Here is a 24672-nt window from a genome sequence, read left to right as displayed (position 1 = left end):
TCGTTTATAACAGTTTCACGCCTTAAATACTCAACCGATCGTCATGAAATTTTGTACACACATTGTCAAGGGTACAGAAAAGGACCTCTTTTATTCACAAAAAAAAACTGTTCCCGAAGGATCAAAAAATGAGTTCTATGTGGTCGTCGATGATCTTTGACAAATATTTACGACATCAACGCGAGTGAAGCCGTTTTATATAAAAAAAGTCTAACAAACGCAATTTAAAGGTTTTGAGAGGTGCTGAGTTTAAATCAAAGACTTTTGAGATTTCAGTTAGTTTAGGACAATTTCCAGAGAACAAAGAGATATTTTCAATTGATTTTCCAGCAGATAAAAAAACGACATACCTTAGATGGTACGCGTGGTGAACACGTAGAAAAAAAAATACCTATAAAAATATAAACCGTATCATAACGGCGCCACAAAATCGGTTATCGCTCAAGTTTCAAGGTTAAATGGCAATATCTACTTATAAAATCAGCATACAATAGTAATATGCAATTGAAAAAGGAGAGATTCCATCAAGGAACCAGTGTTATCAACATTGTTCGATTACTCTAATTAACAGCGACTATCATCTAGCCAGGTACTACAAAATTACTTCATGCGAATAATAAAATCGATATACAGGTAAGGCAAAACGTTCACCTAACATAGAAATTATCACAATTAAAAGGTGACTGAAGGTAATTGCTATCTCACGCCGTATTTTTCGATGTCTATCTTCGGCTATCAACTCGCCACTAGTGTATAGATGAATATAGTACAATCATTGAGATGTAGTACCTACCAAAGACAGAAAACGTGCCGTATGTCTCTGAATAGTTGGTCTGCACGCGATTTCTCTTCGATAATGCGACTATACCTACACAGGTAGGTACTACATAAAATATTATTAATGCGAGCATTTTGGAACATTGCCAACTCATCAGTCTCTTTTGATAACGGAATCCGTAAGACAAAAGAACAACTTTCGAAACGCGAACATGTCATAGTGTAATATAATAAGGAATTAATTATTGTTCGATAAGGACTATAGAGTAGGTGCCACCACTGCAAACACGAAAAAAAAAATGCGAACATTCAAATTTATGGCCACGATAGAAATGATACATATTTAAGCGCTTTTTTGTCGAGTATCGAGGTATCGTTTCTATATTATAGCCACACCGTTAAAATCCGATGCGGCCACTCTTATCGCTAATCTGACAAGACCATTAGGGTGACACGCCAATTAGACCATTTTACCGTTACACATTCCTGAATACAATGATGCTAAAGAACAAAATGCACCGGCAATCCAGCTATTAATTAATCGATTTAATGCGATCACGATAAAGAATTAAAAAAAGACACTTCTCCTGCCACACAAACTGATAACTACTAAAGTAAAGTTAAAATGTTATATTATTAAATACCTTTTCTGTTATTTACCATACGATTTCGGTGAAACATCAACACCATTCCAGATCTACAGCTGCCGGGTACCTAATGATACATATCATCCATCCTACCATCTGGTAGCATTATCATGTACTACAATTATATTATCAGCGAACACAGATACGTACTATGGCCTGTGTTCGCTGATATTACACACAAGTGGTATGTAGTACTCAGTACAGTGAAGAAATTGTTAAAAATTATGTATACATATAATGGTACCACATTTATATGGGTAGTTCTTGGTAAAATGGGGTACATACATTTAAATTCTTTGTACCTACCTGCATGCAATGCCTAATAAAATGAAACAAAAGACAGTGTAAGTTTCTTGTTTTTTTTTTTTTGCGGGGGGAAGTTGAAATAGAAAATTAAGTAAACTACGTAATCATTTTTTTTTTTGGTCAATGCTCTTGTGTATGTGATTGTGATGCAGTAATAATACCTGTCGCGTGTTAAACAGTCGCTATCTAAAAATATCGCACACATTTCGTGCGGGTGCGTATCGATCGACCTTGAACTTTGAGAATAATAGTCGCATCCCCGCCCTTAACGGGGTTGACGACCACACGTTTTCGAAGACCAACTACGTCTTCCACATACAAGCATATGTGAAACGATCATGTTCGATCACATTAATTTAATCCTCAAATTTGAATTTAAAATGATCCGCCTCTATTACAATAATGTCCCAAGGTGTCCGACTGACCTTTATATTTAAACCGTTGTCCCAAGAAAACAAACGAATTCGTTCCGCAAGGATGATTAATGATTTTGGTGTAAATAAAGTACGCTTTTTATACCGCGGACCCAAAAGGAACGATCATTTCTCAACAATTTTGATTTATCAACTTTCATTGTTATGGATTTATAATTGAAAAAGATCATGCAAAAATTAATTGGTCGAATTTGGTCTTAGAAATATTCTCTTAGGTAAGAAGTTAAATTCTCTACAAAATTTTTCGCAGTCGAATTTTGGAATTGTAAATCAAAAAAAGACACACATTTAAAAATGAATAAGAATAGTTTTTTTCAATCAACTCCGAAAATATTAAAAATGAATTTTTGGACGACATGAAATTATAATTATGGAAAACCGTAAAATATTCTGATATAAGTTAAAAAAGCATTAAGGATTTTGGAAGCGATTGCAAGTCAAGAACTGGAAAAAGTATTCTGGGAACAGACGAAAGAAATAAACAAACAACAAGGGCCACCTACCTGAGTCAGACGGGGTGTCGATTCCGAGACCGGCAAAGTGCGCGTGGGGTAGCTTGCCCTTGTGGTAGCTGTGATCGATCTCGGGGGTGAAGTGTAGCGGCTTGCAGGACGTCGCAGACGGCGGAGATGACGGCTCCTCCCTCAACTCGAACTCCAAGTCGTCATCCTCCTCCTCTTCTTCTTCTTCTTCGTCGTCGTCATCATCTTCTTCTTCTTCCTCTGGCTCTTCAAAGTATTCACACAGGTCGCTGTCTTCGTCCACTTCATCGCATTCTTCGATAGCCTCGTACAGGGCTTTGAGAATAGCGTTGGGTGACATTTGACCTTCATCGTCAGAAATGGGGGGCGATTCGGGACTGGGTACAAGGGGCGCTGTAGCCGTGGAAGTTGGTGGTAAGAGCGTCGTCGTCGAAGCCTGTTTTGCGAAAGTCTTTAGCAGGAGACTACGACCGGCCGAGACCACTGGTTGCTGTTGAAGTTTGACAGGTGTTTTCACCTGGGGACGAACGCAAGAGCCAGGTGCAACGGCAGCTTTACAATTATTACCATTACTAATACAAAATAACGCATCTGCCGGGTGCTCTTTGCTTCCACAGTGACCGGCCCACATGCAATCGTGGTTTCTGATGGTGTCGACCACTTGTGGGGAATCGTTGTTGCAACCGTTCATATTATTGTTACTGGTGTTGTTGCTGCTGCTGTTATTTTCGATATGGGGTGTTAACGGTTGCTCTTCCTCCAGGTCACGTAAAATTGATTCGAGACCGGGAAGTGGCAGATCTTCCAGGTCGAATTTTTTCCATATGTCGTCCGACAGTAACGGCTCGTCGTTTGATAACAGCTCGTAGAAGCAGACGTCCTCGTCGTCAATGAGTAAACTGTCCAAAACATGACAACCGTTGCTGCTGGTTAAAGTCGTGGCCGTTTTCACAGGCATTTTTAACATATTTTTTTATTACCGGGCTTCTGTTCTTATTAAANNNCATAGTTTATGTTACTATGATTTATTTATAATTTTATTAATTATAAAACTACGCACTAATATCACAAGAATTTCCTGACTGGACTTTTGCCGAGACAGCAGTTACTGTAAAGAAAAACGAAGAAAAAATTAGGAAAACCGATGAATGTCTTTCCAGTTAAAATAAACATTGTTATATCAGACAATCGATTCTTTTGATTCAAATTATTGAATAGTCCCCTTGGATGTTGTAAAATAAATAATACATACAAGATACCAGTCTTTTAAAAATAGTAATCGTAAAATAGCAATAATAATAAATAGATATTTACAAGTAGACAAAACAATTCATAGTAATATTGTACAAGAGATTAATTAAATGTCTGTACAACTATAGAAGTGTTAACTACCTCTTCCTATCTAGGTAGGTACCTATGTCCAAATTATTATAGGTAGGTATCTGGTACCTATCAGGAGTACCTATATTGGCTTTCAATGGTAAAATACTTAGAATTTAGTAAGTATGACAATAGTTAAATACGTATTTTCTGTTATTTAATACGTTAATTGTTACATGACAACTTGTAACACAAAATTGAACAAAACTACTTATTCTTCTTGAGTCATCAATCAACACATGTAATTAGACAAGAGTAGTAGGTACTATTGGCAAATTATTGAGCATAGCAAAGCATATAAAAAGTAATTACTACACTAATTGGTTTAATACCAAACGTAGTAAAGATCTTAACTTTACATTATTCTTTTGCCAATAATTAAACTGCCTAGTAAGAGTAGTAGTAAGGGTGACTTAATTACGAACATAACTGCATGCACATATTGATTTCTCCCCTTTATGTAATACAAATCGACCATTTTTGTAATTGTATAAACAAAACTATTATTTCCATACGTATAAATAGTAATTTTAATACAATGATTATTATAAAAGCCTTTAACGTTACACAACCTTGACGCCACTGTGCCGGTAAAATGCCGGCAGCTTAGGCGGCGTGGAATGCATGCCGCGCCTCAACCATATGTCTTACTTAAAAACTAACTAAATTTTGTCGAAATATCAAACAACATACACTCAATTCAATCACAATTAACCATTTTGTGATTAAAACATTCAACTTACCTTAAAAACTACGGAGGTATTTGATATAAAGCACTTAAATTTATACACCTACTAAATTTAGTTCGTAAGTTTTTTTCTAACACACGGCGTATGACTTTCCCAAGATATCAAATTGGTTGTATCAAATAGACAGCAAAGCACAAAATTTCCTTTCTTAGATTCTACATTCGGCTTAGTATACATGCTTAAGTTGTATAAAATCAAAAAGTCGAAGACATCCACCACTATGCAACGCCCGACAGCGACTAACAGAAGTGACAAGCACCAGCGTGGAAATATCCAGTAGAGTTTGCCGGTATAATGACTCAAATGGAGAGCAAGGAACTCCGCCGCAGTGTCAAACACATTCATTAGTTTTTATTTAATCGAAACGAACAATTTAAACAAAATACGAGGGCAGGTAGCTTTTTATACATTAAATATCTGTCAAAACAGATGCAAACAATTGAAGTGACGATGTGTACTTTTCGAGAAAATTCAAAAAATACTCGTGGACTACTTTTCGTCGCGTAGACTACATTTATAAAGCGATGTACAAAGGAGAGTATTACATTTCAAGGCCAAACGAAACATTTGTACAACTTACGATAATCGCGGGAAAGGGCATTTTAGAATATATTATTTATATATGTTTATATTACAGGAATTATGTAAAAAGACTGAACTGTAATTCTGACTGGATCAAATGTCTTACAGTATGTCGTAAGTTTTTATAACCTATTAAAGCTTATAAAAATTGTAAACCACAAACCGCCTAAATAGTAATAAATTATAATACTTTCCCATGCATTCTGATTTCTTAAGGGGAAATAAATGTGTAAATCGTTTATGCAGTTCTCTCTAAACAGGTAGAGGTGGTTTTAGTACCAATGTAATTTTCATTAAATTAAACAATTCAAAGATGTATATCTCAATTGCGAAAATAAAAATTCAAATATTATTTACCTGCAATTAGCTAGGTTTACGAAAACATGAAAGAAATTGTTTATAAAATGAAATATTATTTAGATTCCAAATTTGCAACAGATTAACCCTACTGTATTTTAATTTCAAAATTGTTGCTAAGTTATGTAACCCAAAATACATAAATTTACAAAATTTAAGAGTAGGTAGGTTATACAACCCGTTATACACATTTATAATTGCAAAAATTGATAATCGGTATGCAACCCACTATACACACTGGAATTTTTGAAAATTATTTAAAAGTTGTTTTTTCGATTTCATTTATACATTCAGTTCTTATGATTGAGATAAATGTAATATATAATAAAAAATTTGGAGTAAGTGAAAAATAAACAAAAGAATTATTGAGTTTTGTAAAAGTTTTAATTTATTTTAATTTCCGTCAATATTATTGAATAAATGATTAACATTTATTGGACAATAAAAAAAAACTTGAAAATAAAAACATACTGACAGTTTTACAAATTTAAAAATACAAATAATATAAAAAGCTCATTCATCAATCTTACATAAAAAAAACAACTCCAGAAATTGCAGTCTTTCAAAGCAGTTTAAACTTTACAACTTGTAAAGATAGAATTACCAAATAGTAAAAAGAATTGTTTAAAAATAGAGATGGTATTCAGATAAAAGTCTAAAATCTGAATTACTCTTACTCTACCCATAAAGAGAGAAAATTAATAAACTATTACCATTCACAACGTAATATTGCTCTCAAATATTTTAATAAACAGTTAAATTGATAGAAAAGCTCATCATAAATGCAAAAGACATTAATAATAAAATTACAATAACAATTACATCCTAAATACTCAAGTTATCACAATAGTTAAAAACGATGTGCGTTTTAGTTGCTGCTTTGATGTAACTTTTCTGGATTATTACATGCAATCTGTGAAAAGTCCCGAACGACATCGTTAAACATCTCATCACCTGCAACTCCATAATCGGATTCTTTCATTTCTTCATTTAACCGCCCCAAACGCAAAAGAGTTACGATATCAGCGTGTTTCTTTTGTTCTGCAACCGTAAGGGGCACCGTGCTGTCGTTATCTTCAATATGTTGATCTGCGCGGTGTTTTAAAAGGAGACAAACTTGTGCCGTGTGTCCTCCGATTGTGGCAAGATGCAATGGTGTTTGTCCCTGATCATCTTGAGTATTTATTTTAGCCCCGTTTACTATTAAATAGGCGCAAGCCATCACAGATCCGCTTAATACAGCCTGATGTATTGCTGTACGATTCCTGTCATCTGGGTTTGACCAATTTTTATCTGCTCCAAGAGCTAAAGCTTTGCACATAACAGGCAAATTGTGAGCCGCAGCTGCTTTATAAAGCAACAGATTTGGATGTAATTTCGAAATATCTTCTTCTAAAACGTCTGCTTCTTCTTCGCCTCCTGTGGAATCTTGATCACTGCTAACAATTAAATCCAACGGCTCTATTGGTTGTTTTTCCAAGTCTATTAGCAATACACTTGATCTTTTATTTGGGGTCTCAGCGTCTTCTTTTTTGTCGCTTTCGCCTTCATTATCATCTTGGACCTTTTTTATATTGTCTTCGTTAAATATTCCACTTTCTTCACTTTGTTCTGATATTGTATCGCTTGTTGTAGGAGTTTCTGAAGAAGTAGCCATGTTAATTAGTGGTTTTGATTTTCTTTTATTATCAGAGCTCTTTGAACGTCTTCTTCTTTTATGTACACTCCATTTGCGAACATCCAAACTAGATCTTATTGAATTTCCAGAAAGAGCAGTGAATTCAGGCAATTTCTTGACGAATTTTTTATCAACATATTTGGCCTTTATCCACGTTTCTCTTTCACTTCCTGTACTCTTGGATGTTGCTCGTTTTTGATCTGGAGGAATGTTCTCTTCATAAATATTATTAATAATGTTGTTGCCCAATTCAGCCATAACTTTAATCATTTCTGGTTCCCAATCATCAAGTGTTAAAGAACGAACTTTGCTATAGTGCACCCCAAGACTTCGATGTACTCCAGAACAATCTATACAGAGGGTTAAACCCAAATTGATACTGGCCCAGTGAGGATTGGGAGCGCCACAGTCACAACAGTAGTTATTGCCTGGTATTTTAAGCAACTGTTCCCATAATTTAATTTTCTTGAACTTCTGTACTCTATCAATTTCTGATGAAGTACTTTCAGTACTATTTCGATAAAAATTACTGTTGCTGTATACTATACTGTCATTGTTGTTGCTTGGATTATAGCTGTAAGTCTGCTGAATTGCTGCTCCAATCCCCTTTTGCATAGCTGATATCCAAGCGTCATACATCTCCTTGGAGTCTGCTTGTAACATGTGATTCTTCGATGGAGAGACTATTTCAAAACAAAAACGTCTTTCTCCATCAAAGACTGGCTTAACAGTGCAAATTCTAAGATCATCTTCCATCACAGTAACATTTTCTTCTCCAGTTCTTTTTTTATAAACCAACTTATTATCAAACAAATAAAACCACCTTCTGTGCCAAGTTTTAAAAGCATTTGATGTTCTTTTAAATAAGTACCCTTCCATAATTGGTGCTGTATTGGATTTTTGTTCCGGAACTTTTTCCTTGTTTGAGACAACAGAATGTCTGTTTTGTAATGTTTTTTCAACCTTATAACTTTCCTCTCTCATTTTGGAAATATCATCAGCAAGATTTTTAAAAAATGGTTCTAAATCTTCACACAAATCAGAACCCTGATGATAATATGTTGTACATGCCTTCATATAAGACAATAAAGTGTCCAAAATTTCAAAACGCTTTACAGCTTGAAGCTTTGTGATACTATACATGTAATCCAATGCTTGGTGTCCAAAACAGGAACGAACTGCAGTTAAAAGATTTTGAATCTCTTCTATTTCTTGTTGTTTATTTCTAGACGTTTGTGAATTTCTAACCAACACATTGTCATATTCCACAGATATTTTGTCAAAATGCACTTTATTATCTTTTACATGTTTAATATCCTTCTTTATGAAACTAGTGAGATTCTTTAAAATTATTCGAGATGCCTGATCCAACAGGATTGTATGGAATTTGTTCATTTCTTGCAGACTATGGATTAATTTATTTAGAGGTGCTAGAACTTCAGGATCTTCTTTAAAATGCGTACTTAAGTCCCATAAACTATTAGCAAACAGACTTTGTTGGGCAACATATGCCTTTCCAGTATCAACCATGGCCCCACACATCTTCAAGATTTTGTCCAGTTTCATTTCTAATTGATCTATGCTTGCCTCTTGCTCTTCCAAATAGACTCTAAACTTTGGAGAGTCTCTAAGACACTGTTCCAAATCTATTTTATCAAACATTATGAAGTTTTTTAAGGAACAAATAAGAAACACTTGAACTATTTTTTGTCTTCATTAGTAATAAACATTGTACCTTGTCTATGCGTTGTACTGTCAAACAATTATGACTCATTCTATTTTTCTCCAGACCTAGTTTTTGGTTTGCAACCCAACATACACTACAGTAAGTGAGGAAGTTGAAGTTTGTTTTAAATTATTTATAATAAAGAAAACTAATTAATAATGAAAAAAAATACCCTTACATTCAATAATTGTAATTCATAGTTGAAAACTACGGTCTCAGCAATTTCATACGTATATTAATGTATATTACATTAAGTTAATATATTTATAAAAAATGTATTTTGTTTTTAAAAATTAAATAAAACAGAGAAAAATGTTTTTCCTTCAATGTTTTTCGCGTAATTCTTTGAATGAAAGGGTAGAAAATTTACTAGAAAAATATTAATTAGTAGTAATTTAATTAAAAAAAAAAAAGTAATATACAAAGAATTACAGAAACATAGCCTAAGTACTTCAATACTTCGATTTGTGCTCACGTTTACCCTTACTTTTTTCTTTTTTATGTTTTTTCTTGTGTTTTTTATGTTTCTTTGGCTTATCTTGTTTTTCGACCCATTCATCGCTATCGTCATCTATTGCAGTAGCTCTAGAATATGTATGGGATTTAAAATCTGCTTTTTTATTTGGTAGCTGTGGACCATATGAATTGTTATCATCAGACTTAAATGATTCGTGAGATGTTGTCACATTATCATCTTTTTGTTCATTTTTGTCCTTTTCTTCTGTATTATTTTCCACTATTTTATTATCGTTATTAAGAGACGAAAAATCTATGTCTGATAAAATTCCTTTAGTAGTTGGTTTAATTTTGGGCAGTAATGACTCACTTAAAATACTTTCTCTTACTTCTTTGAGTCTATTTTGTTTTTCAGCTTCGTCATCTTCACTTTCCGATTCACTACTACTTAGAAAAACTGCTTTGAAAAGATCTACTTGTTTGGAGACATCAATTTTTTCATTATAATTTTTAATGAGTGGTAAGGAATTATTTACATCTTTTTCTTCATTATCCGCGGAAGTCTCAACGTTTACAGGATCTTCTTCAGTTGATTTTACTGGTATTTCTTCTTCAATCTTTTCAGAAATTTCTTGTTTAACGACTATTTTTTCATGAAAAGTAGACGACGAGCTGATTCCGGACATAGTGGGAAGCTGTTCAGCATGCTTTTGGTATTCGAAAATAAGATGTTTCTTCCTTTTGGTAGACTGAGCAGAATTATCATCTCTAAAAAAATAAATAAATTGTTAAAATTTTTATAAAATAGTCATAATAAATCAAATATATTCGTACCTGAATTGGGGTTCAGGAACGTTAAACCTTTTACATAGTAAAGAACAAGGTTGCCAAGTTGATGTTATTCTAGTTAAAGGGCCAAACATTTTTAATCTTACTGCATCGTGCATTTCTTTATTACCATGTAAGATTTCTGTCGATTCTTTAGATGTAACGTGTTCATCTGATTGTGAGGCCGTTACAAATTTATCGAATAACAAATTCGACATTTTAAAATCACTTTTGCTGACCTCACTTTCATCTTTAACGTCTATACTTGAGGGTTCTGAAGATCTAGATGAACTAGATACATCATTATGTTCGTCTCGATTATCAGAAGAGTCTCCTAAATATTTAGCCCTTACACTAGCGTTAATATCTTTTCGTTTGGGAAGATATTGTTTTTCTTTAATTTTATCTTCAGGAAGAGGTTCAAACCTAGACCTTTTAACATTATGTTTACCAGTAAAGCTGCTTGGAATAATTGGCGGTGGAAAGTTGTTTTTAAAAACGAGTGGAGTGTTAGATAACACAAAATCGCCGAGAGATTGTCTCACAGTTTTAATTTCATGTTTTTCGTTTGTTAGTTCAAAGTCGTATTTTGTCATATCATCTTTGGAATAAATATCTTCATCTTCCTCTTCAAAAGCACCAACTCCAAAAGCTTGACCAGAAATTGAGATTTTTTTATTGTTTTTGTCAGTCATGGACAAATGAGACTGTGAAGAACCCGAAATACTCCTGGAGTCGTTTAATCCTGAATGTCCCAAACCAGCAGAATTACTTTTGGAATTTTGAAGATAATGCTTATAAATATCAGGCAAATTATAAGTCTCTTTGAAAACCCCTTCGATATTTTCTACATCCTTAGGCATTTCACAGCCATAAACTCTTGTTTGGGATTTACTTTCTTCTAATTCTTGTCTCATTTGCTTCTTCTGTTTTATGGTCATGTTTTTAAGAATATAATAACCTATAGTTTCAGTGGAAGATTCAATTAAAGATTGAAGCACAGGTTGACCAGGAATTGGACCAGATGAAAATATCTAAATATTTATTTAGTTATTTAGTACTTCAGAAGATCTTCATAACAGCAAGTGTAAATGTTTCTTGTAATATTTGAATATAAGTTAAAGATTTTGTGCAAAAGACCCATAAAAGCTTATGCTGTAACTTTTTGTGTAACTAATGAAAGTTAAACAAGACAAACTCTTTATAACAGCAAATAGGGATTGCTTTTGGTCATAGTCATGATGTGATAAAACTGAGTTAATATTTCTGATTATAAAACATTTTCTTAATCTAATAAATAACTGTCTGAAGTGTTAAGTTTTGGTGTTCAGTTAATTTATTTTTTTATCACAGTCATCATTTTCTACTTTAATAAGTTAACCATTCAGTATCAATATGATATATACCTACTTCTTTCTTCCTCTTGTTTGAACTTGTATAATCTTTTGTAGCTTGAATAATTTGGGGAGCTATTCCAAACTCTCCTACATCTTCATCATCCATGAAATCTGTAGGTGCTTGAGCAACATTTTTAGCTTTATCATTTCTTGAACTCCTAAATTCACTTGGAGTCCAACCTTCCAAAGAACCAACAGTGTTAAAAAAACCTGCTGAAAAACCTCCTGTAAATGCTCCATGGAATCTTCTACGACCCTGAGCATCTTTTGCCACTTGCTCTTCAACGGTTATTGGCCTCTTCTTTGGAAATGCGTCTGCAATTGCTTGTAATATAGAAATGTAAAATATAAAAAAAATCTGTACCTTCGTCATAAGGCTGAAGAGGTGTTCCATAATAATTACAAAAAGGTTCTTCTTCTGAATCAGACATCACTTTAACAACTATTAAAACTTTCGAGTAACGAGTTCAGTACACGCAATTTTTACCGTTTTATCATGTTAACACGCTATATCACCAAACAAATACGCTTTTTTACTTATTTTTCAAAAAATATCCGTTGTTTTGACAGATAACATTTTAAGGTTATACCTATTATCTATGGGTTATACATTGAAAAGCATTATCCATAGAGCATTATCCTTAGATAAGCATCAAGCCAAGTCGACGTGTTTAAATGAACAAGTAACGGTACTTAACCCACATTTGGAATTTTATGCTACTGGCATTGACCCGCGATTACTTCAGCTTCAAACTATTTTTAATTGTTTACAATAATAAATGCAATGGCTATAACTAATAAACAATTGAAAAAAATTATAGCCTAGATCACTCCTGATAGTCTCCTACAATTAATGTTTGTATAGTTTTATCGGCTCAGTCGTTTGGAAGATTAGTCTGTACAGGCAGACAAGTGTTTTTTTATGAATCGCTTATATCCTAGTAGTAACATTTAAAATTCATATAAACTTAAAAAGGACAGTTGTTTCGATATTACGTAAACCAACTCAATATAGTTTATGTTACTATGACCACCATCTATTTATCGTAGAATGCCGAAAATATCAATTGTCATTCATTTATTTGTATTTTATTGATCGAAGTTAAAAATTAACAAGAAAAATTTAAATTGTAATAAAATAAATAAAAATGAATCTTCAGAAAATTGTGAGGAATGGACAGATCTTAAAAGGCTTAACTAACATTGGTAAAAGAAATTTTTCAACATCGTTTATTCGCAGAGGAACGTTTAAAGTTCAAGATGAAGAAGATTTTTCCAAAAAAGTCGAAGAAAGTAAAGAGCCGGTGATTGTCGACTTCTTTGCAACGTAGGTATATGAATTTACAGTATTTCGAGAATCACAAAGTATGATCAGATTCAATAATAATTTATCTTTTTTCTTTTAAGATGGTGTGGTCCCTGTAAAGCATTGGAGCCAAGATTAGAAAATATTGTTGCAAAACGTAAAGGCCAAATAAATGTTGCAAAAGTAGATATTGATTCATTAGGAGAGCTTGCAGCTAAATATGAGGTAAAATAATCGTCGAAGTGGGTTAGTGTAATCATCACTTAAGTAAAATTTTAGGTTAGTACAATTCCTGCATTGGTTGCCTTTCGTAATGGAAAAGTTGAAGAAAGGTTGGTTGGTTTGCAAGATGAAGATAAATTAAATAATTGGGTAGATAAAATTCTTAACAGAAAGTAAAGATGAATATTATAAAAATAGCAAAACAGAAAACTGTTGTAAATATGTAAAATAACCTAATAAAAAACAAATTAACATGACTACTGAAAGATACTTACAATTGTTGCGATTTTAAAAAAATAGGGATATATTCTAAAGAAAACATATTTCCCGTCATATTATCAACTACTGATTAATATGATCGCAGAATATCTTAATTTAAATGTTTTTGGAGTATAAACAATTGTTTACTATATCTATGATGACATTAGATCATAGATAATACCATAGATTTTGATATTTATCATAGACAAAATTTTTATTAAAACTTTGACAGTACCTATAGAACTATAATGAAAATAAAAAGGAAGCGTCCAGTAATTTCAGTTAAGGTGATCCACACTGTGTTTAAGAAAGAAATCTGAATTTTGTTCTTTTATATATTATCGTTTGAATATTTACCGCAAATTTGTTGTTAATAAATAAAATACAAAGTACCGTTCTACACTTTAGTAAAAATTTAACTCCCAGTTCCATTAAAATTAGTGATCACAGGATTGGAAATATAGAACGTATCTAAACTGTAAAATGTAAAAACAACAACAATACATCACAAGTTACCTATCGTCATCAGCAAACGTAGTAAACTAATAAACGAAAATTAGATATATTTTAATTAATAAAAGAAGTGCTTTTAAATAATAATAATAAATGTTGGGGTTGTTGTAACCATTGCAAAACATTACATTGCAATTAAACAAGTGATTGAGCGTGACTTCATTTTTTATAATGGTTGATTGTGAAGCCAAGCATTTTTTAATTTCTATTATTATGCATATTTAATAGGTTTATGTTTGTTTTAATACTGATTTTTTGGTGCATTTGTGTCTTGTAAACCATGGCGGAAAGAAACGAGAAAGTATTAATGGAATTACTTAAGTTGCCAGGAAATAACATGTGTGCTGATTGTGGTAGTAGAAGTGTGTATCCTAATATTTTAAAAACGTTTTTATGTAGCTAATAACGTTCTTTTAGGTCCAGAATGGGCATCATATAATATAGGAATATTTTTATGTATACGATGTGCAGGTGTCCATCGTAACATGGGTGTTCACATTAGTAAAGTAAAACACCTTAAACTAGATCGATGGGAAGATTCTCAGATTGAGCGAATGAAAGAAGTGGGTAATATCACTGCAAAACTTAAATATGAAGAACGTGTCCCACCTTGCTACAGACGTCCAAAGGAAAATGATCCTCAGTAAGGAACTATAAAAATGAGAAGTTGACCTGCTCTTGAAATAAGTTTTTTACTGGTTATTATTTATAGAGTTTTGATAGAACAATGGATTCGAGCTAAGTACCAAAGAGAAGAATTCTGTTATCCAGAAAGGCAATGCTACATTAGTGGTTATATGGTTGGATTTCTTATGAAACGGGGCAAAGAAGACAGACATTATCAGTCGCGAAAATTCATTTTAAATGAGTCAGAAGATACACTTAAATATTTTGTCCGCGAAAATAAAGAACCAAAAGCAATCTTAAGGATATCAGAACTAAATGTGGTTTTTGCACCAGAAAAAATGGACCATTTAAATTCATTACAACTGACATTTTTAAAAGACGGTACCACACGTCACATTTACTTATACCACGACGACCCTGAAATTATAACAAACTGGTATATGGCAATACGATGTGCTAAATTGCACAGGTTGCAGATTGCATATCCATCAGCTAGTGAAGCTGATCTGGTTGAGTATCTTCCAGATGGCTTTGCTAAAGAAGGTTGGCTTTGGAAAACAGGCCCTCGACCCACCGATGGATTTAAGAAAAGATGGTTTACTTTAGATAATAGGAAGCTTATGTATCATGATGAACCACTAGATGCGCATCCAAAGGGTGAAATATTTATTGGTGAGATTCAAATAATAAGACTTTGCAACAAGCACTAATCCTATTTTGAATCTAAATAGCTATACTAAAAAAAGAATTTATAATATCTCTAAAACTATTTTATTTAATAGTTCTGGAATGTTATGGATTTCGTTATCGTTAATGGCATACTAAGTGAGATTATTATTTATGTAGGTCATGCAATGGATGGTTATAGTGTACGAATTGGTGTGTCTGTAGGAGTTAAGGATCAAGGATCCCCTTTCACTCTACACACTCCTGATCGTATATTTAATTTGTCAGCGTCTAATGACATAGAAAGGGACGAGTGGATTCAGGTTTTAGAAAAGGTCATAGAGAAGCCTCTTACCCCACAAGATAGTTCTAGTGAGTACATGTCATAAAAGTATTAATCTTTGTTTGCTACTTTCCCCGTTAGGAAAAGCACTTTCTGAAGTTGTACTTCTTTTGGCGTGTTGCGAATAAAATTTTAGCGTGCAACGGAAATTGCGCGCGCAATTAATACGATAGTATACGCGCATAGTATTGCAATTTTGAATTGATTGATTGATAATGGAGATGATAATCTCTTTCTTTCCATTTCTTTAGAAAGAAGTATGAAACGTTAAGTTACTTACGTGATTTTAAAGGGTTATTACTGAGAAAGTAATTTCTTGAAATTCTTTTTTTCAGTTTCTGCAAGGCTGGTGAGGAAACGAACGAACACTAATTCAATAAATATATTTTCACCTAGGTAGTCGAGGCATATCACTAAACGGTTATTGCTCATCCATCACATTGCCTAGTCCCTGTATTTATTGCTACATACACTGTATATTATTTCATTTTCTCCTTTTTTAAATACTCATCATCTCTGTACGTATTGTTACGCAAACAACTATAAAATAAGTATGTAAAGTTAAAATATAGTTTTAAATCGTTTTATTGTAATGTACGTACCTTAGTTTAATGAATTTTATTGAAATAAAATCATTATTTTTCTGTTAAGAACGTTCTATGAAAAATCTGATCTGAAAATAAAAAATAAGTTAAATAACTTTGTCTCTTAATTGATAACTGTTTTCCTTTTAAAATAAAGTAGAAACTAATCTGTTTACTGTAGTACTTACATGTGGTTATTTTATTGTTTATTAAATAGTAAAATAAACTCCAAAGGAAACAGGATAAGGGATCGAGTTTTAAGGAAGTAATGACTGTTTCAATTCCTGGAATTTTTAATTGGATTAGTCATAAATACAGCAATTAAATCACAAGTCAATGTATATTGGTTGGAATAAAAAATAATATATTACGGTAAATAAAAAAAAAAACTATTAAACCTAAATAGAAAAATATGCCATTTAATCACATTTAAAAAATAAAACTAAATGACTAAAAATGACAGTACGAATATGTAATTAATAAAAATAATACACTTACCGAAGTCTATATAAAATTTTTAAAAAATATCTATGGACAATTTCCACATCACAGGTAAAAGAATTACTTCATGCAAAAAATACTTTTGAACACCTATTTTCTACTGTCTTGAGACGTTCGTCGGCCCAACGAGGGCAACTCGGAGCAATCTAATGCTTCGCCGGAGTCTGGCGTATTTTCAGTCGAATTTATCGGGGAAGAACCATCACTTAAGAGATTATCGTTTCTCTGTTCTGCATTAACCATAGACCATGGCCTTGGTTTCGTTACCAAAAATTGATTTGTTTTCAATGACGATCCGTTACTTTCGTCGTTCTTTTCTAAACTACTTTGAAAACTATTTTTGCCCGAAGGACATTTATTGCCGTTGGAAATTTCTTTAGCTTTGTTGTTATTTTTTCGGGATATGAGGCTGTCACCTGTAAGTCTTCGAGCAGGCGAAGAAATGTCCGAAGTGCTTTTGTGAAGAAGTAAAGGAGAATACTTTCCTAAGTTATCAGTAGATCTAGATCGGGAATTTGTTAAACCTTGAAATGAAACATATTTAATGTGAATGAAAAGAATGATTTATATTTTTATTACTTGCTTTACTAACCTCTAAAGAATAAAGATGTTTTTTGGAATTTAGGAGTCTTCTGGTCTTCATTCATAACAGGAGAGGCTAATTCATGGTTGGGACTTGCCGACTGGAAAGAACTACAATCGTCAGAAGTTGGTGTTACTGATCCAGGTCTAAAAAAAGTTTCCAGACCTTCACTTAAATCCTGGTTTTCCCCTGAATCTGGTTTAATAAGTGGGCGTGTTGGAGCCTTCGTCTTAACTCTCCGTGGTCGTCCTAAATAGCATTAAAACAATAAAAAAATTAAAGACGTGCTATAAAAAATAGATAAAGAAAATACAAACCTTTGACCAGATGTTGTAATTGATGAGTGGCATTTGGAAGTTCTGTAACGGAATCTTCTTCTTCACCATCGTGTGGCAATGACGGGATAAGGTCAGATATGTCGTCAGCTGACAGGCCTTCGCTACTACCAATCATAGACTTTGGTCTAATTTTAAGTTTACGACCATGCAAACTTTTTCTCTTATTTGATAAATGAGGTGTGGCCTAAAGAAAAAAGTGTAAATTATTATTTACAGCATACCGTTTAAAAAGAAATGCTTCTGCTTTAAAACTAATCGAACTAAAACTTCATAACAACTCAAATAAGAACAAACAAACTAATAAATCTAAATTAAATAATAAAATTAATATTCTTTACTTGTGTTATAACAAATTTAATTTTAACATCAAACATCTGGCTATTTTTAAACAGCTACAGCCGCTGATAACTACTACAAATGTGTAACTACAAGCATAAAGAAATTGTTTTTATTTTGCCATATCGCATACATAACTCACCAAATTCAAATATTCCAGTTGCTAACGCAGAAAAACAGAAATAAAATAATAAATGATTTATATTCACGTGAGATTGTTTTAAGAGGAAAAATTTATATTTCATTTTGATACACAACATAAAGCTTTTGTGGTATCAAAACGCACAATTAAAAAACATTAAAGTACAAATTGTGGACACTAATTTTAATTTTTAGAAACCATTATTAATAATAAAATTTTTGGCACTTGAGGATAAAAAAGTTAAAATTTTAAAAAGTTTAAACTTACAACTGAAGAATTATTATAATGACGACTATCATCGGTGATAGAAAGATCACTTGTTCCATGTCTGGATGAGTCAGAACTACTGTTACGTGAACCTAAGAGAGGAGATTCCATTTGCCTATTATCCCCTATTAATGTCTTATATGATTTCATCAAAGCATCTTGAACTTCCTCAATTACCTGTTCTGACAAACACAATGCTAACAAATGGTTGGCATTTCTGAAAAAAAAAAAAAAATAAGCACTTAAATTTAATATCTTTCACCAATTTCAAATACTACAAATTATAACAAATCGAACCTTATCTTTGTAATTATTTCAGATCCAGCCTGGACCTTAATTATATTGTTAACAAAATCAACTGGAATTTGGTTCTTCTTTTTACATTCCCTCTTAATACTTTTAATGGTGTTTGCATTTTTCAGAATGGAAGGATACAATTCCTTGCAACTTTTGAGCATAATGTCCATGGTTTCCTTAAAAAATTAGTTATTATTAAAATAATCACCAATAACTCTTGAAATGCACACCTGCAATGATTCACTAATGGAATTGTGTATCTCACAAACCACCTGTTTCATTTTGGTGTCAACAATTTCGGGATTTTTTCTTCGATGTGCGACATCCTGCAGGTTTTCTAAGATTTGTTTAGCATTTTCGGCCTCTTCAATCACATCTTTGGCATGCGCTATTTCCTCCGAAGATAAAGAGTCTGTCGGTGCGTTTCGAAGCGCTTCACGAGCCTTCGACAGCAACCTTGCTACAATGTGCTGTTTGGAATTTAATACAAAGTCAGAATGCGATAAGAACAAGTTCTTTTTGTTCGAATTTTTTGGTGCTGAATTTCTATTGAGCGAATCTTGAATTTTGCGCATAACAAAGTCAGTTTTTTCAGCAGATGCTTTCATACTTATCCCAACATCGTATATGGGAAATGGCATATATTGCAATGAATAATTGCACTCTAGGGCATATGCTATATCACTATATCCTGGTAGGGTGATATTATTCCTATCCAAAATTATAGTAACTAGTTTTTTATTGATCTGTAAGGCTTTAGCTAACAGCCTAGCACCTGTATCGCCAATTAAATTGCCGCTTATGTCAATCTTTTCTAAACATTTATTGTCTCCGAGAGCGTTTAGAAAATTGTGCAAATCTGATTTAAGACGTGATTCCGAAAGGTTCAAAGTCTGTAGAACGCATTCTTCATCTTGAATAATCTGCACGATTGCGTCCATAATGACCGAAACGTGTTTTGCTTTCATATTACACATATTACGCGCCAAACTCAAATGCTTCAACGACTTATTTCTATTTATTGCTAAAATTACTTCTGCAAGATCTACGTCCATATCTGAAATAACATGACAGTCATTTTCTTAGAAGACTAAACTTACATGTAGAGCATGCAATTTTTAAGGGCACGTCCAATCAAAAATGAATTTACATATTATGAAATTAGAAATATTCAATTTTTATATTGGTTAACTAGGATGTTTGAAATAATAATTAATATTATAATGTATTTACAAAGCTGTTAAACTTTATACTCGACAGTTGTTCAATCTTCTAAACATTTAAGATCATGCAAAAACTTTTATTATATGTATATTGTATAGTAACGCTTTATACATGTAACAAAAGTATGCTCTTCAAAATATTAAATAAAAGATCTTAATTCATTTTTGTTCTAAAAGAAAGAGTGGAATAAGGGATCACCACTTTAAGAAAGGGGCTGGGAGGCATGCTGAAAATAACATTATTATTTAAATATTAACTTACTGTTATCAGAAATATCAAGACTAGAAATACAACGCACACCGTGTACACACGATTCTAATACGTGTGCTCCTTGGCCTCCTAGAGAATTGCTACTTAAATCTAAACTCATATCTTTAATGAATTCATTACATGCTAGGCCCAGCAACAAGTTCCTTAAAATGCAATTGTTAAATAAATCAATCAAACACAATCAGGTTAATAAAGAAGAAAAGAAAAAAAAAAGGTAACAACAACCATAATAACTAAAAATATTAAGAGTTGTTACTCTTTTGTAGTAAAATAACAACTCAGTTTGTTAATTTACTTATTATTCAATTCTACAGCTAACTGTGTTTATTTTGTTTCTGAGATTTATTAATGGTTTCATGCAATATGTCTACCTTTAAGAAAAAGTGGTATATGTATAAGTAAACTAATTTTTCTTTCTTTAAAATTATTTTTACAAGTGTTGCGTTTGGTCTATATTCGACCAATTTATTTTGATGTAGAAGTTGTACCTAAATATAGCCTGAAAAGCTTTTTTTTTTAATTATATTTTGTTGGCGTGTAAAAAAATATTAAGAGTAACAAATTCTAAGACATTATAAAAGAAATACCTTAAGTAACATTTTCAGCTTTACTAGCCTTGTACCCTCTTAACTTAAAAAAGGGTGGGGTGGTACTTTAACATCGATAGTTTATAATAATGGACATTTTACATATATTTACTTTTTTCTTTTTAAATGTTATACCATTTTTAATCCGAGGTATTTCTAATTAATATCAGAATTCTAGGTAGTTCATAAAAGTGATTTGTTTTTGATATACATAATTTCTTACAATTTCACCAATTGTTTCCTTAAAAAGTCCTATCGATTAAAAGTACATTCATTATACCGTTTTGAGCATATCATTATTTACTCATTGTACTACTAACAGTAAGTGATGTTTCCTATTATCTCTGAATCATTACAAAGTTATTCTGTTATTACTAATCGTAAATGTATTTATCTTCTTTTATTAACGATATACTTAACGGTTTATTGTTATGCGTACAATATTACATAGAAGAAAAACACGTATGTGGAAATTCTAGTTTCAATTTTTTAACATATTGCATGAAACATAAACGAATATTTCAATTAAAAATTTGTATTTTGAGATAATAAAATAATTTTGTTTTGTATATAATAGAAATCAATTTAAATGGTGTTACCAGATGTTAGTAAGTACCTATTATTCTTATTTACTTTTTAAAATAGAAAAAACACATTACAAATATTAACAGAGAAATATAAAAGAGCGACAATAATAAAAAAACTTACTTGAGAGCTTCCTGGGGCAATTTACAGTGGGACATATTAATATACTTTAGGTTCATAGAGGCAGTGAAGAACTGTTTAAACGATATTGGAGGCTCCTTGTTCTTTTTACAACTAAAAGTATTCCTGGATACGTTCAAATGAATTAGATTTGTTGTGCAACCCTTTGCTAATGAATTAAATAACTGCGAAAACAAAATAAAACTAATCTTAGTCCAAAAGCAAAAATAATAAGTAAGGACAGTACATCGTTTGCAGATATAAGTTCTGTGTTTAGGCCGTCGATCTTAATGATTAAATATTTTTTATTCTTACTAGTTCTTCCCCCCTATCAGTCACTGTGAGCTCGAAACTGTTAGCACCATTGCTTCGAGTGCTCGAAATTCATTTTTGTAAACAATACTATGACGTAGTGTCGGCCATCATTCTTTCTAATTGTTGCAGTTGTCGGCCATCATTCTTTTTCAATTGTTGTCGCATTGTTACTGATGTCGGCCATTATGGTTTTTTAATAGATGTATAGTAACCAATGATTAAAATTTAAATTGTTTGTAAATAGGTATGCAACACATCGTACACTTCCGCATAAGAAATTAACTAACTTTCATTTACATAATACTATTTCGCCCTGTGCTGACAGCACTCATATTTTTTTTGTATATAATATACAGGGCCAGTACAGTTAATGTTACCCTGCCAGTAGAGAGCAAAATATTTCTTAAGTGTGCCCTTTATAATAAGGTCATCTGCAAACGATGTGCTCAGGACCACAATAGCAAATTTGAAACATACACTGTCTATTACAATATCAGTAGAAGACAAATCTAGATGAGTAAGACTGTTGGGGTGACTCAGGAAGGTGCTTAAATTCTAAAAAATGAATTGTTATTAGACAAAAAAATCTATTCTGTAATATTTAAAAGTAACCTGAATGTCATCTTTGAGACTATTACCACAAAGATTAAGGTAACTCAGAGTAGTATAATTAATTTCATTGGAACAAAGGGATTGGGTAAGATGGTTAACACCTTTCGATGTGGCTCCACAATGTGATAAATTTAGATGTTCTATACCTTTTTTAAGATTACTGACCCAACCACATAAATAGGTCAATCCTAAAAAAATACAATTTATTGAAAAATAAGTTAAAAAATTGGGAAATACAACAATTGAAAAAAATGTAATTTATTCCTACAGTGAAATATTTACCTTTATCTTCAAGAGGATTATTAGATAAATCTATTGTATGAATATGAGATTCAGTGTTAGACTTAATGGCATGTGAAATTTTATTTACATAGTCGGCTTTTATCCCCAAATTATCTAGGTAGAGCTCCTCAAGGCAGAGGGAATTTTTTATAAGGTGCAGGATTCTATCAGAACATTCATGGGATAATTTCACATGAGCAGCTCGAATTTTAGTGAACCATGTATTATATTCCAAAGCACTTATGATTGGTACCAAGTCTCTGAAAAGTATTTAAAAGATACTTAAATTAGATTCATTATTGCGGTAATTAATGAAGATATGTTAAATAATTCAGGAATCAACTACCTCTGATCTAAATGGTCAAAGTCCTTAAGGCATAGTTCGCGATTATTTAAACAAACCAGAATGTTGTCAATATCCCAAGCAACCTCATCACGATAGGTCATGTTGTGATAGTCACACATGCATGCATACTGAGTGGAAAATCCGCCACAGGGGCCCACTTCTTGATTTCTTGAAATAATCTCCAAATCATATAACTGTTGAAGACGTGTTGCAGGAAGAACTTCAATCTATTTCATTCAAAATAACAATTTAAAGGCTTAGCAATATTTCAATTTTAAGTAGTACCTTTTTTATTATATAGTTAAGGGGAACAGTTGGAAAAATGTTTCTCAGTGCAGTGGCAATAGCAGATATCATATTATCCACTTCCAGGCTACATGTTGAGTCTTCACCTGTTAGAAACGAATGTGTCTTATCATTCACAGTAATGCTCAGCTGATTGCCCCTTTTACTTTCAACTGCCTGTATTTCTAAGTAATGGAAGTGAAAATCAATCTGTAAATAACAGCAACATGTCAACAATATGTATTTTTAAATTATTTATAATATAAATCTCACCCTAGTAGGAACTTTTGCTGTAAGAAGCAATATTCGACATGGAGAAAACACCTGCAAACACATTAACGCATACTTATTTGAAATTATTTTCTTTAGAAGCATTTACCATGACTCTATTTTCAGTTTTGTCACCTTTGGTTTCAAGTCGTACGACATTTTTAAATAGGATCTTAACTTGCTTCCCCAATAAGCGTTTAATACTTTCTGCAAATACATTTTACATCTAAATAAAACCTAATATAAATATTGTAAACATGCATAGAATACTTTGGTTATGCCACCAAAAAAATGCAACAGTACAACTTGATAAAATATAATTGTCTCCTGCACGATAAGTGTAATTATTTTTAATTTATAAAGCATCATAATAAAGTAAAACAAAGTACCATTTAAATCCTTCGTTAACTGTGACTTTGTTGACATATCCCACAACACTATAATTTTTACGTATTTATACACTATTGCTTACAAATTACACATAAAAGTCATGGGAAGATACGTAAATTGACAAATTCGTCAGACGTGTTAAACAACATACAATTACTGTGATTCATTATTCATTGTACATATTTACTGTTAATTATTTCGCTCCTATTATGACTATTGTATTATTTTGTCACTGCTGTCAAGTTTTACTGTCAAAAGAAAAATATCCAAAAAAGATTTAAAAATTAAGACGTGTTCATTACCTTTGATTGCTATGATTCACTTTCATGAGGAAATCAGTTTAGGATGTCTGGCCATTTCTTATTACTCCAATTAACAATTAATGCAAGAAAACAGATAATTACCAAAATTAAAAAAATTATCCAGTTTACTCATAACATTCTACAAAAGTTACGAGAGTTTCAAGAATGATTTGTGTCTTCAAATTTATGAAGATTGGAAAAACTTTGGCGGTTGTTGTAGAACAAACAGAATAGCTCAAAACCCCAACGCCAAAACACGACACTGTAGTTGTCCGAAGCACTTTTCGGTAACAAAGTTA

At 32.2% G+C, this 24672-nt stretch overlaps 6 protein-coding genes across 9 annotated transcripts in view; 2 read left to right on the top strand and 4 right to left on the bottom strand.

Annotated features, from left to right (window-relative positions):
* LOC108742951 (transcriptional regulator Myc-A-like) overlaps positions 1–3641 on the bottom strand; it is a 46859-nt gene extending 43218 nt beyond the window's left edge. The window contains exon 1 of the mRNA XM_018478321.2: positions 2668–3641. Coding sequence (XP_018333823.1) covers positions 2668–3613 — 946 coding nt within the window. The 5' untranslated portion in view covers positions 3614–3641. The remainder of the gene's footprint in view (positions 1–2667) is intronic.
* Positions 3642–6191: 2550 nt separating this feature from the next.
* On the bottom strand, positions 6192–9268 carry LOC108742959 (arf-GAP with coiled-coil, ANK repeat and PH domain-containing protein 2). Its single transcript, XM_018478329.1, has one exon. The coding sequence runs from the start codon at positions 9052–9054 to the stop codon at positions 6583–6585; it is 2472 nt and encodes an 823-aa protein (XP_018333831.1). The 5' UTR covers positions 9055–9268; the 3' UTR covers positions 6192–6582.
* Positions 9269–9499: 231 nt separating this feature from the next.
* LOC108742944 (G patch domain-containing protein 1) lies at positions 9500–12592 on the bottom strand. Its single transcript, XM_018478311.1, has 4 exons — positions 12164–12592; positions 11813–12114; positions 10409–11436; positions 9500–10342 (listed from the first exon to the last, which is right to left on the bottom strand). Exons 1-4 carry the CDS (start codon positions 12228–12230, stop codon positions 9571–9573), a joined length of 2169 nt encoding a protein of 722 aa, XP_018333813.1. The 5' UTR covers positions 12231–12592; the 3' UTR covers positions 9500–9570.
* Positions 12593–12843: 251 nt separating this feature from the next.
* Positions 12844–13584, top strand: LOC108742949 (thioredoxin, mitochondrial-like). Its single transcript, XM_018478319.1, has 3 exons — positions 12844–13126; positions 13207–13330; positions 13385–13584. Exons 1-3 carry the CDS (start codon positions 12948–12950, stop codon positions 13502–13504), a joined length of 423 nt encoding a protein of 140 aa, XP_018333821.1. The 5' UTR covers positions 12844–12947; the 3' UTR covers positions 13505–13584.
* A 286-nt stretch (positions 13585–13870) lies between these two features.
* LOC108742948 (arf-GAP with dual PH domain-containing protein 1) lies at positions 13871–16360 on the top strand. 2 transcript variants are annotated; one of them, XM_018478317.2, is made up of 5 exons: positions 13875–14463; positions 14519–14744; positions 14814–15400; positions 15575–15766; positions 16073–16360. In XM_018478317.2, the coding sequence occupies exons 1-5, from the start codon at positions 14382–14384 to the stop codon at positions 16135–16137; spliced, it is 1152 nt and encodes a 383-aa protein (XP_018333819.1). In that variant the 5' UTR covers positions 13875–14381; the 3' UTR covers positions 16138–16360. The 2 variants fall into 2 exon arrangements, with proteins under 2 accessions (XP_018333820.1, XP_018333819.1); XM_018478318.1 differs by lacking the exon at positions 16073–16360 and having other exon boundaries at positions 13871–14463; positions 15511–15744.
* Positions 16185–24330, bottom strand: LOC108742941 (F-actin-uncapping protein LRRC16A). Of its 3 annotated transcripts, XR_001938749.1 has the most exons (20): positions 24071–24330; positions 23791–23888; positions 23685–23735; positions 23412–23621; positions 23127–23353; positions 22781–23040; positions 22499–22686; positions 22364–22441; positions 21575–21756; positions 20271–20422; positions 19016–19842; positions 18786–18961; positions 18489–18705; positions 18222–18242; positions 17723–17927; positions 17415–17654; positions 16820–17346; positions 16510–16605; positions 16340–16410; positions 16185–16277 (listed from the first exon to the last, which is right to left on the bottom strand). XR_001938749.1 is itself a non-coding variant. In XM_018478308.1 (17 exons), exons 1-17 carry the CDS (start codon positions 24105–24107, stop codon positions 16913–16915), a joined length of 3603 nt encoding a protein of 1200 aa, XP_018333810.1. In that variant the 5' UTR covers positions 24108–24330; the 3' UTR covers positions 16786–16912. The 3 variants fall into 3 exon arrangements, 1 of the variants encoding a protein (XP_018333810.1); XR_001938750.1 differs by lacking the exons at positions 16185–16277; positions 18222–18242 and having other exon boundaries at positions 24071–24328; XM_018478308.1 differs by lacking the exons at positions 16185–16277; positions 16340–16410; positions 16510–16605 and having other exon boundaries at positions 16786–17346.
* Positions 24331–24672: the final 342 nt, after the last annotated feature.

Source organism: Agrilus planipennis, unplaced genomic scaffold (assembly GCF_000699045.2).
Source record: "Agrilus planipennis isolate EAB-ADULT unplaced genomic scaffold, Apla_2.0 scaffold338, whole genome shotgun sequence".
Classification (NCBI taxonomy): Eukaryota; Metazoa; Arthropoda; class Insecta; order Coleoptera; family Buprestidae; genus Agrilus; species Agrilus planipennis.
This window is presented reverse-complemented; position numbering and strand designations above follow the sequence as displayed.

Bases quoted from the DNA above. Each gene is read 5' to 3' on its own strand.
- LOC108742941 (XM_018478308.1), bottom strand. From the start codon at position 24,107: ATGTCAACAAAGTCACAGTTAACGAAGGATTTAAATG. The intron at 23,889-24,070 runs GTACTTTGTTTT...ATGTATTTGCAG, and splicing joins GTTAACGAAGGATTTAAATG to AAAGTATTAAACGCTTATTG. The intron at 22,442-22,498 runs GTTACTTTTAAA...TTCATTTTTTAG, and splicing joins GTCTCAAAGATGACATTCAG to AATTTAAGCACCTTCCTGAG.
- LOC108742948 (XM_018478317.2), top strand. From the start codon at position 14,382: ATGGCGGAAAGAAACGAGAAAGTATTAATGGAATTACTTAAGTTGCCA. The intron at 14,464-14,518 runs GTGTGTATCCTA...ACGTTCTTTTAG, and splicing joins TGCTGATTGTGGTAGTAGAA to GTCCAGAATGGGCATCATAT. The intron at 15,767-16,072 runs GTGAGTACATGT...TCTTTTTTTCAG, and splicing joins TACCCCACAAGATAGTTCTA to TTTCTGCAAGGCTGGTGAGG.
- LOC108742949 (XM_018478319.1), top strand. From the start codon at position 12,948: ATGAATCTTCAGAAAATTGTGAGGAATGGACAGATCTTAAAAGGCTTA. The intron at 13,127-13,206 runs GTAGGTATATGA...TTTTCTTTTAAG, and splicing joins ATTGTCGACTTCTTTGCAAC to ATGGTGTGGTCCCTGTAAAG. The intron at 13,331-13,384 runs GTAAAATAATCG...GTAAAATTTTAG, and splicing joins AGCTTGCAGCTAAATATGAG to GTTAGTACAATTCCTGCATT.
- LOC108742959 (XM_018478329.1), bottom strand. From the start codon at position 9,054: ATGTTTGATAAAATAGATTTGGAACAGTGTCTTAGAGACTCTCCAAAG.
- LOC108742944 (XM_018478311.1), bottom strand. From the start codon at position 12,230: ATGTCTGATTCAGAAGAAGAACCTTTTTGTAATTATTATGGAACACCT. The intron at 12,115-12,163 runs GTACAGATTTTT...AAGCAATTGCAG, and splicing joins TCTTCAGCCTTATGACGAAG to ACGCATTTCCAAAGAAGAGG. The intron at 10,343-10,408 runs GTACGAATATAT...TTATTTTTTTAG, and splicing joins GTTCCTGAACCCCAATTCAG to AGATGATAATTCTGCTCAGT.